Raw genomic sequence first — 12,144 nt, 5'->3', positions numbered from 1 at the left:
TAGGCTATCACCTGAGAAGACATTTCAATGGAAAAATCATAATCTTTGGATTAAAAGATCCCATGTCTACAAACTATTGGACCACAAACGAGGAAACCAGGCAGACAACCCCTTTCAGGTAAACCTGGTCCCGGCCTTGGTCCCTCAGTAACCAACACCTTTTCTAAGGAGGACTCGCCGCCAGAACATTGCCTTGGTCCTAGTCTTTCCTCATCCCAGTGACATAAGGCGGCACTTTGGCAGTTTCCTTCAACCCGTTCTTGGCAAATTGTGACTGAGGGCTTCCAAGATCAAGTGTAAGAGCCCCAAAGATGGGGAAGGGGATAATTTCCATTTGCACTCTGCCAGCTTAACCTTAGAGAATGCATCCCATCAGCGGGCTCCTTTTTCCAAGCCAAATCAGGCGGGGTGGGGGGGGTGGGGGGATTCGGGCAGCCACGCCCCCACCACTTCGGGCAGCCCCTTCAAGTTGCCACCTTCGCGCATGCTCAGGCGCCTCCGCTCCAGCTCCCCAGACTCAACGGGGGGAATCCCGGGACTGGATCCCCACCCACCGCCCCCTGACCCTCGCCCCCGCGTCAGGCCCGGCTGGGGCGGAGCTCATAACCCAGCTCTGGCGCCTTCTCCCTAGAGACAGTAGCCCAGCCCAGCCTGGATGAGCCCCCGCCCCCGGCATGCAGCAGCACTGGGCCCATCTGTGTGACCCCCTCCTATCCTGGACACCTGGAGCCCGCCCCCTGCCACCTGCCGGGCCTCTCCCTAGGCCTCCCAGGATCTCCCGGAGTCCTTACGTGCATTCAGGCCCTTCTCCCTGATTACTTCCCACCTCTAGGAGTGGGATAAACGGCTTTGATAAACGGCCCGCGTCTCAGGGCTTCCTTCACAAGGTTTCCCCCGGAACTGCACACAGCCACCTTCAAACTGGGCCCCCCATCCCATAAAAGCCCCTCTCCTCACTCAGGAAACCTCCCCTCACTCGGAAATCCTGCTCTTCACGCGGGAATTCCCCCGGTCCTTGGGGGCACTCACCGTCTCCCACTCCCAGGGGCCCTTACCTGCTCCCGAGGGTCCCGCTTCCATCCCATATACCCGTGTGGAGGTCAGGCGGCCCGGAGACTGTGGAGTCCAGAGTGAGGGGCCTAGGTACCCAGCACTCTAGCTGCTCGGGCTTCCGGGCCGGGCTCGGCACCCCCCCCAAGCCCGGCCGCTCGCGCCGCTGCCCCCGCAGCCTCCGTTGCCGCCGCCGCCGCGGAGCCTGCAGCAGCTCCCCCAGCGAGCGCCCGGCCAGCTGCCAGTGCGCAGGCGCGACCGCCAGGCCCAGGGGGCGGACGGGAACGAGTCAAGCGGGGCGCTCCGACGGCAACAAAGGCCAATGGAGAGGGGCGGGAGCACCGGGGACCCGAGGCAGCGGCCCCTGGCGGTCACCCATCGCCATGCAGCCTGGCGGGAGGGCTCCGGTAGAGGCGCCGCGGAATCGCGCAGCAGCGTAAGTGGGGTGGAGCAGGGGAAACAACCCCCCCACCCCGCAGCAGCTCTGGCCCTGTTTCTTTTACCCAAATAGGTCTCTCCAAATCTACACACAGCCTCCTCCCATTTGCACACAACCACACGCACATCACAGAAACCCCACCTCATTCCCAGGTCCCCCTCACACACTCGGAGCACCCCATCACCCAGGGGCCCTGCCTCCCACCTCTCCTCCCAATCACCCTCATCCTTCGAGCCTCGGCTGCAAAGAGACTGCCTCCGCGAAGCCTTTCTCCGTCCCTAGTCAATGAACTCACTGACGCCACCCTCTCTTCCAGGCCGTGTGCTGGGCGCTGGGACCACAGATGCGAAAGAGACCCTGCCTACGCTGGAAGATGTCACAGTCTCAACTTAAGCGTGGCTACAGAGTTCAATCTGTGGGACCTTGGAAGAACCTGCCTCCGCTTTTTCATCCGGAGCTCACCCCTGAATTCGGTCAATCTGCTTCTGCACTCACCACATCACTTAAAATACTTTTAGTGTCAAAATCCAAAAGATAATTTTTGATTATTTCTCCGTGGCATCTGAGACTGGCCTCCCCTTCCTTTTTGAGCCTTATATAGACTCCATAATTTTCTGAGGTCTCCTATTGCCTAAATCCTTTTCAGTCTTCTTCAAGGGCTCCCTGTTGCCTTTCTGCCCCACTGAATAACAGTGTTCACTGTGGTTTCAAATCCAGCTCTCTTTTCATTTCTCCCTCCACTTTTCCCTTGAAGATCTCATCCATTCTTATGGCTCAACTATCTCTCCAAATCTCTATCTCCAGCCACGTCTTAGACTCATATTTCCAAGTGTATGCTGGACAGCTCCACCTGGATCTCCAGCACTTCAAATTTGGAGTCCAAAATCAAACTCTTTATCTTTCCCCCACAAATGTGCTTGTTCTATGCCTCCTTTCTCTGCAAATGGTGCCTTCATCCCAGAACCGACAGTTTCTCCTCCTTGTTTCTTGCCCCCATTCAGCTGTTCACCAAGTCCTGACATGTTTACCTCCTGACTTGCTCTCACATGACTCTGCCATTCTGAAGGCTCCTTGTGCTAGTGCAGATCCTTGGTGCTAGTTCATACCTTGCCAAAAGTAACACAACTACTTCCATGCTAGTCTCACAGTGCCTGGGACAATTCCTCCCATTCAGTTGGCTGCAGTTGAGAAGTGGTAACTTTGCCATATATTCATATATATTCACCCATATATATTTTTTGATGCCTACTTTACACTAGATACTGTGCAGAAGGCTAGGAGCTTGAGAGAGAGAACATACCCAGTCTCTACCCATAGGAAGATTAATTTCTGACACTTACCATAGTGTGCCTTGCTTCTCTCTAGCAGAGATTCTCAAATACAAGTATCAGAATCACCTGGAGTGCTTGTTAAAACATAGATTGCTGAGCCCCACCTCCAGAGTTTGTGATTCAGTAGGTCTTGGGTAAGACACAAGAATGTGCATTTCTTTTTTTTTTCAGGGTGCATTTCTAATAAGTTGCCTGATAAGGCTGATGCTGATGATCTAGGAACCACACTCTGAGAACTATTGCTTTACAGTATAAAGAACAAAGACTCTAGAGCCAGACTGTTTTGGCTTTAATCCTGGTGCTGCCATTTACTAGCTGTGTAACAGGGGGCAAATTACTTAATTTCTCTGTATTTCAATTTCTTCCTCTCCCATTTTAGGGGGTGAAATAGCATCTACCTCATTGGGCTGCTGTTAATACATATAAAGGACTTAGTACCTAGAAGGATGCAGACAAAGTATTAGCCACTATCATAATCACTGTCTGCCTCTTGCACTATATTCTAAGTTCCTGAAGAACAGGGACCAAATCAGATGCATCACTGTCCCCTGTTAGTGCCTTGCGCAAGCTATGCCTAGAATGATCAGTAAATATGGGTTGATCTGACTCTGAAACAGATGGCTTCAAAACAACCTCAGAAATAGCAAGACCTTTGCCTTGGCACAACTAAGCTAGAAGCTCAGCATTCCATTAGAAGAGTATGAATCTCCTGTTCTAAATACCAAGCCTCACACTTAACTTTATGGAAAGCCATTGGTTACTATTCTGACCCGTCTCCAAAGTGGCTAGTGGAGTCAAGCCTGGCCCTGGCCTTTCTGCAGACTGTCTCCATCATCACGGGTTTCACTCTAGGGTAGGCAAAGTAGTAGAGTATAAAGGAAATCCTCACAGCATTTTGGTATTTTTATGTAAAATTCTTCCAGTAATTCCTAATATACTTTCCTGGAGAGTTATTGGGTCCTTGGCTATTTGCAGTTCAATCCTTGCATCTCTGTGTACCACTAACTCACATTCAAGGGCCTCTGTTGTGTGGGCCAGAGCCCAGGTCTTTCCACTTATTATATACCTTTCTCTACGGCCTGACTTTCCTGGCCACAAAACAACAAGAATGACCTGGGGAAAAAAGAACAAAAAACAAAAAACTGCATCTCCATCTATAGTTTGCTCTTTTTGTATTTAAAATACAGCCTGGGGGGGCGCCTGGGTGGCGCAGTCGGTTAAGCATCCGACTGCAGCCAGGTCACGATCTCGCGGTCCGTGAGTTCGAGCCCCGCGTCAGGCTCTGGGCTGATGGCTCAGAGCCTGGAGCCTGTTTCCGATTCTGTGTCTCCCTCTCTCTCTGCCCTTCCCCTGTTCATGCTCTGTCTCTCTCTGTCCCAAAAATAAATAAACGTTGAAAAAAAAAATTTTAAATACAGCCTGGGAACAATAAGATCAAAGTATTAAAATAGACAGGAAACAAATCATATACCCTACTATCTGAAATGAATCACCAACAGCTCTTGCATGCACCATCTCTTTTTATCTATAGTAAAATATAGGAGTGCCTGGGTGGCTCAATCGGTTGAGCATCAGACGCCTGATTTCTGCTCAGGTCATGATCCCAGGGTCATGAGAAGGAGCCCTGAGTCAGGTGTCATGCTGAGCATGGAGCCTTCTTAAGTTTCTCTCTTTATGCCCCTCTCCCCACCTCATGCACTCTCTCTAAAATAAAAAATAGCAATAAATAAAATATATTTCTCATATATTTCAGGACATAATTTTAAAAATCAGAAATTATGAACAATAGAATTAGTAAATGTCAACTGGTACCTTGAAAAGACTTATGAAATTGGTAGACTTTTTAAAAATTATCGTTTTTTTAAAGTTTATTTATTTTGAGAGAGAAAGAAGAGAAAGAAAGTGTGTGCACACAGGGGAGGGGCAGAGAGAGAGGGAGAGAGAAAATCCCAAGCAAGCTCTGTGCTGTCAGTGTGGGGCCCAACATAGGGCTCAATCCCAGGAACCGCGAGATCATGACCTGAGCGGAAATCAAAAATCAGGACACCCAACCAACTGAGCCACCCAAGCACCCCAAAAAATTAATCTTTAAATTAAGGTATAATTGGCATACACTAAATTGCATGCATATATATATAGTGTATAATTTAATCAATTCTAACTTATGTGTCAACCTATGAAACCATCATCACAATCAAAGCAGTGAACAAATCTATCACTCCCAAATTTTAAAGCTTATCACAGAGATTTAATAAATAAAAGGGAACTTTTTACACAACTATAGACTACTGAATTTGAAACCCTGAGTAAAATTTAAAATTACATACATATTTTTTCTTTAAAAAATGCAAAACAAGGACTCAAAAGCAAGAACTGAGCAACAATTACAGAGGACACTGAGAAAGTTATCAAAAATGACAAAAGAAATCTGGCCCAGAAAGTTCACTGTTTAATACTTCCAACCATTCCTGAAAGAAATAATTCTGTTCCATGTTATATGAATGGATCTAGGACATGGGAGAAAGAAGAATTTTCCTAGTCTGTTCACAATTGCAGGTATAGATCTTCATCTCTTATCAGATGATATTATAAAAAGAGATCTCAAGAATATGGATGCAAAAATTGCAAGTCAAATACTAGCATGTAGAATTCTATGAGATTAATTAAAATTATGATAATAAGAATAACTTTTTTTAAAGTAAACTCCATGCCAAAGGTGGTGCTCAAACTCACAACCTTGAGATCAAGGGTCACATGCTCTACCAAATGAACCAGCCAGGCACCCCAACAATAGCTAACCTTAAATGTTTACTTAATATTAAGTGCCAGGTACTATTCCAATACTTCCCATATGTTAACTCACGTAATCTTCACAAAAATCCTGTTGCATCATGGAACAGGTAGGTGGGTTTGGGCTGAGAAGCAACAGGTAAATAACCAGCAAAGGCAGGTACTATTACTAAAAATGGAGACACAGATAAGTAATTTGCCCAAGATCATACAATTTGCAACTAGCAGAGGCAGAACTTGAACTCAGTTGGATGGCTTCAGGGTCAACACTCTTAATCACAACACTATATAACATTATTAAAATAAAAGCATATCACAAACATAAGGGTAATTCAGGGATAGTTCAAAAATAAAGAAATACCGGGGAGCCTGGGTGGCTCAGTTGGTTGAGCGTCCGACTTCGGCTCAGGCATGATCTCGCGGTTGGTGAGTTCAAGCCCCGCATCAGGCTCTGTGCTGATAGCTCAGAGCCTGGAGCCTGTTTCAGATTCTGTGTCTCCCTCTCTCTCTGACCCTCCCCCGTCCATGCTCTGTCTCTCTCTGTCTCAAAAATAAATAAACGTTAAAAAAAAACCTCATTAAAAATATTAAAAAAAAATAAAAAAATAAATACCTTAATATATCGTGTATGTAGATTAATAAAAAATAAACATGATAATAGTAATAGATAAAAATATTTTATAAATTTTAATACCCATTAAAATAAAATAATTAAAATCACTCATCCTTGATAAGATAATATTTTTAGCTAGTGAAAAAGCAGTAGATACTTTCCCTTTAAAACAGGAACAAATAAGGTCAGTCTACACCACTAACACTATTTTAATGCTGGTTTAGATATTCTAGCCAGGAAAGAGAGAGGAGCGGCAGGAGTGGTAGAAAGAGAAATATAAACTTAAGTATATAAGAAAATATCTTTATTGTAGTTGATGCAATTATGTAACAAGAAAATATACAGTCTTACTAAAACTAGTAAGACTAAGTAAGTGGAAAGATTCAGGAAAATAAGCAAAACTCTGTAGCATTCACTGCTGGTGCAAGTAATAACTAATAAGAAAATATAATAATAAAATATCCAATTCAAAATACTTAGAAATAAACTTAATAAGAAATATTTGTGGACTATGAGAAAATCTGTAAGAATCAATAAAGGACGTATAAAAAAAGCCTGAGTAGAGAGAGGTCAAACTCCTGCATGGAAAAAGCAAATAATGTAATAATGTCTGTTGGACCCTTGCTACTCCAGTACCAAGTTCTGAGGACTAGCATCAGGTATACCCACCCAACCCCATGTATTGTGCTCCAGAAATACAGAGATAAGGATGGATTCCAGCCAGTTCCTACCCCTAAGAGGAGATAAATATATAGATCAGTGCTATCCAATACAAATATCATGCAAGATGCATACACAATTTTAGATTTTCTAGTAGCCATGTTATAAAAAATAAAAAGGAAACAGGTCAAATTTATTGTAATAATATATTTTATTTAACCCCAAATATTATTTCAACATGTCATCGATATAAAAAATCATTAATATTTACATTCTTTTTTTTATAGCAGTCTTTGAAATTTGGGTATATTTTACATTTGTAGCACATCACAATTCAGACCAGTCACACTTCTAAGTGTTTAATACATGTGGCTAGTGGCTATTATACTGGACAACACTAACGGTCATTTCAATGCAATTCCGGGTGTAATGACAGAGGCAACATGAGCACCATGGGAACTAAGAAGATATATATCTAACCCAGTCTGGGGTAATCTGGGTACGCTTCCTAGAAGAGATACTACTTAAACAGGCCTGGGAGGGTAAGCAGGAATTAGCCAGGCAAAGGAAGGATGAGAGGAAGGCATACTAAGCATCATTAGTAGAGAATAAAGGTGAGAAATAGCCATATTCCAGGAACTATCACTACTAATATTCCAGCATAAAGATGGAAACAAGAACAGTAAGAAGAGCCTAGAGAAGTACACCATGCCCAAATCTGCCCACTCTCTCCCAGGCAGAAGCCAAAGGAAGGGTAGCTGGGGGAGGGACAAAAGGAGCTGTCCCTGGTTCTGACACCCAAGGCAGAGTCACAGCGTAGTTCCACTTAGATTCATAGTTCAGTTCCACTCAGGATGGAAGTGAACTAACCCAGATGGAGGTCCCCAAACTCTAAACTTGCCCTAGCATAACAGGAGATCCCTTTGGACAGGCTAACCCTGAGTGGGTTGGAGAATCTTAGGAACATCCAAGTCTAGAAAGAATTATAACATATCGAAGTCAGGTATGACCAGGAAAGGCATGGTCTCTAATATAAAAATAGATGTAGATATACCATAACATATGAATCCCAAAGATGGCAGTCAACCTGTGGTGTCCTGTCATTACCACTTAGAAAATGTAAACTAATAATTCGACTTTCAACCCAGAATCTATCTGGGTGGATGTTACCAGGCTGTTGATTAGTGGAAAGGACATGTGCAGAATTAATTCCTACTATCTTCCTTCCTTCACCTTCATTAATCCATAAAGAAGCTCAATGGAAAAATATTTACAATAAATATAGTGTCAGTGTATCAATGCACCAAGGAAAAAGACAGCCTCCACAAGTACAACTATATAATTAACATTCATTCATTAGAAAGTCAACACAGGGGAGCATGGGTAGCTCAGTTGATTAAGCATCCAACTTCGGCTCAGGCCATGCTCTCACAGTTCATGGATTCAAGCCCCACGTCAAGCTCTGTGACAGCTTGGAGCCTGAAGCCTGCCCCAGATTCTGTATTTCCCTTCTCTCTGTCCCTCCCCTGCTCACACACTGTCTCTCTCTCAAAAATAAACATTAAAAAATATTTAAAAGAAAGTCGACACAGAATAATAATTATATACCCATGAATTTAAAAAATCTTATGGGGCACCTGGGTGGCTCAGTCGGTTAAGTGTCCAACTTCGGCTCAGGTCATGATCTCATGGTTCCTGAGTTTGAGACCCACATCAGGCTCTGCGCTGACAGTGTGGAGCCTGCTTGGGATTCTCTCTCTCTCTCCCTCTCTCTCTGCCCCTCCCCCCATCCACACACACTCTCTCCCTCTCTCTCTCAAAAATAAACTAAAAAAAAAGTCTTATTACTTAATGATCAAGATATGGTGATGGAACTGGTACACTGGCATTTTATACGATATATTAGAAACGATATATTGGAAAGCAAACTGGCAGTATTTATCAACAGTCATAATGATGTTTCTACTCTTTGACTTTTAATTCCACCCAGTTACATACTGAAACACTAGGAATTAGACAAACTTGGGTCAAATCTCAGCTCTACCACATGAGGATGTGTGACCTTAAGCAAGCCATAGTACCATTATCAACTGTCATTTCCTCATCTGTAAATACCTCAGAGTTGTGGGAGAATTAAATTAATTAATAAATGGCCAACAACAAAGAACTTAGTACTTATAGGTGCTGAATATATGATAATTCCTATGATTCTCTGCTCTGTTCCTGGCACAGGTCCTTATTTTTTTCTTTTCTCATGGTTTTACTTTCCCTTATCCTTTTAAAAAATAGTAAATAAGATAGAAAATGAAGAGGAAAGTAAATGAAAACAGAAAATGACCACATTGCATCAGACATGGTGATGGAACTGGTACACTGGCATTTTATATGATATATTGGAAACGATATATTGGAAAGCAAACTGGCACTATTTATCAACAGTCATAATGATGTTTCTACTCTTTGACTTTTAATTCCACTTTTAATTCCCCTCCCCTGCTCAGGGACTGTCTCTCTCTCTCAAAAATAAATAAGCATTTTAAAAAATGTTTTTAAAAAGATTTAAAAAAAAGAAATAAGAAGGTACCAAGGGGGGCGGGGAAGGTACCAAGGAATAAATCTGACAAAAGCTATACAAGACCTGTATAAAAGAAATTACAAAAATTTTATTGAAAAACAGGGTTTCTGGGGGGACCCTGGATGGCTCAGTGGGTTAAGCCTCTGACCTCAGCTCAGGTCATGATCTCCTGGTTCGTGGGTTTGAGCCCTACGTCAGGCTCTGTGCTGGCAGCTTAGAGCCTGGAGCCTGCCTGGAATTTCTGTGTCTCCCTTTCTCTCTGCCCCTCCCCTGCTCATCCTCTGTCTCTCTCTCTCTCTCTCTCAAAAATAAATAAACATTGAAAAAGTTAAAAAACAAAACAAAACACGGTTTGTTATTTTTTTTTAGAACAAACATTTTAAAACACCTAAGGGGCACCTGGGTGGATCAGTTGGTTAAGCATCCGACTTCAGCTCAGGTCATGATCTCATAGTTCATGGGTTCGAGCCCCACGCTGGGCTCTGTGCTGACAGCTCAGAGCCTGGAGCCCACTTCAGATTCTGTCTTCCTCTCTCTCTGCCCCTCCCCCACTCACACTCTGTCTCTCTCAAAAATAAACATTTAAAAAAACTGTTTTTAAATAATAAAATAAAAGACTAAAAAATGGAGGAAAAAAACTCTGCTCCTAGAAAACCTCATTATTTTATTCTCAAATTCATCTACAGATTCAAAGCAATCATAATAAAAGTTCCATCAAGTCTGTGTAACTCTGTGTTTTAGAACTTGAAAAGCTTATTTTGAAATGTGTATAGATGAATAGAGTCCCAAAGAACAGAAAAACACTTATGATGAAAAATAATAAGGTGGAGGAATCTGTCCTATCAAATATCAAGTTTTATTACACAACTACAGTAACTAAAGACAGTGAGGTAGTTGCTTAGGGTTAAATTGGCTTAGGGTTAGATAACTCTACTCTGGAAACAGACTCATGAACATATGGACACAATACTGAGGTGGAATTTTAGACCACCAAAGGACAAATCTGTCAATAACGGAACTTAGACAACTGATTATCTATATGGAAAAATTAAAAATTGGAGACTTATGTCAGTCTATGCACAAAAATCAACTCCTGTGAACAGCAAGTTTTGAAAAATATGTAGGAAAAAATATAAGAACTTGAGAAAGAATTTCTTAAGCACAAAATAATAACTAAAAACATACTAACTGGGGTGCCTGGGGGGCTCAGTCGGTAAACGGTCCGATCTTGATCTCGGCTCAGGTCATGATCTTAGGGTTTGTGAGTTCGAGTCCCACGTTGGGCTCTGTACTGACAGCTCAGAGCCTGGATCTGCTTTGGATTCTGTGTCTCCCCCTCTCTCTGCCCCTCCCATGCTCATGCTCTGTCTCTGTCTCTCAATAATAAATAAATGTTAAAAAAAATTTTTTTTAAAAACATACTAACCATTTTTTTAAAAGACTATGAATTCAACTAAATTAAATTTAAAAACTTTAATCAAAAGATTATAAAGAAAGTGAAGACATGGCAAAAACAAATATTGACAATATATATAACCACCAAATTGTGAGTAGCTAATATATATTAACTCCTACAAATCAGTATGAAAAACAATTATATATTTTTTCTTTTTTTGAGAGAGAGAGAGAGAGCACAAGTGAGCGAGGGGCAGAGGGAGAGAGAGAGAAACAGGGCTCACCCAAAGCAGGGCTTATGTTTTTTGTTTTTTTTTTTACCCAAAGCAGGTCTCAAGCTCACCCAATGTGGGATCTGAGCCAAAGTCAGATGTTTAACTGAGGTGTCCCTATATATTTTTTTTGTAATTTTATTTAATTTTTTTTTGAAGTTTATTTTGAGAGAGAATGTATGTGCATGTGCACAAGCGGGGGAGGGGCAGAGAAAAAAAGAGAGAATCCCAAGCAGGCTCCCTGCTATCAGCACAGAACTATCCAGGCGCCCCAATTTATATATATTTTGAAAGGCAAAACTCATGAACAGCCATATCACAGAAGAGGAAACATGCAGAATGAAAAACCATATAAAAAGTTCAGCCTCATTATTTTTAAAGAGAAAAATACAAAGTAAAATCAGGGTGAGACATCAATTTTACCCACTAAATTGGGTAAAACATAAGGAGGTAGAATAATGAGAACACTTAGATCCTCTTGGTGAGTATATATTGGTACAACCAACACACTATTTCGTAAAACTGAAAATGTGCATACCCTACAACCCAGCAATTTTGGTCCAGAGAAACTTCTGCTTTTGCCAAGAGGAGATATGCATAAGAATGTTCTTAGTAGCACTGTTTATAACAGCAGAATACTGAAAACACTAACTCCAACCATAGTAGAATAAATAAAGTCAGATATATATAATCTCAGAAACATAATATTGAGTGACAAAACAAGCTGCAAGAGAATGCACAGAGTATGAGTCTACGTAAAAATTTAAAATATGCAAAAGTAGGAATGCCTGGGTAGCTCAGTCAGTTAAACATCCAACTCTTGGTTTTGGTTTAGGTCATGATCTCACAGTTCATGAGTTTGAGCCCCATGTTCGGCTCCACACAGGCTCCACGCTGCGGGTTTGGGGCTTGCTTGGGATTCTCTCTCTCTCTCCCTATCTGCCCCTCTCATGCACTCTCTCTTTCTCTCAAAATAAATAAATAAACCTAAAAAAAATATTCAGGGATGCCTGGGTGGT

At 42.4% G+C, this 12,144-nt stretch overlaps 1 protein-coding gene across 2 annotated transcripts in view; it reads right to left on the bottom strand.

Annotated features, from left to right (window-relative positions):
• Window positions 1-1,338, bottom strand: part of LOC106973243 (protein argonaute-1) — a 37,135-nt gene extending 35,797 nt beyond the window's left edge. The window contains exon 1 of one of the 2 annotated variants that reach the window (XM_027059676.2): window positions 1,056-1,338. In XM_027059676.2, the coding sequence (XP_026915477.1) occupies window positions 1,056-1,080 (25 nt within the window). In that variant the 5' untranslated portion in view covers window positions 1,081-1,338. The remainder of the gene's footprint in view (window positions 1-1,055) is intronic. The other variant, XM_015070301.3, reaches the window with a different exon arrangement.
• Between the last annotated feature and the right edge of the window lie 10,806 nt (window positions 1,339-12,144).

The sequence above is a fragment of the Acinonyx jubatus genome, chromosome C1, assembly GCF_027475565.1.
Source record: "Acinonyx jubatus isolate Ajub_Pintada_27869175 chromosome C1, VMU_Ajub_asm_v1.0, whole genome shotgun sequence".
In the NCBI taxonomy this organism is placed as follows: domain Eukaryota; kingdom Metazoa; phylum Chordata; class Mammalia; order Carnivora; family Felidae; genus Acinonyx; species Acinonyx jubatus.
This window is presented reverse-complemented; position numbering and strand designations above follow the sequence as displayed.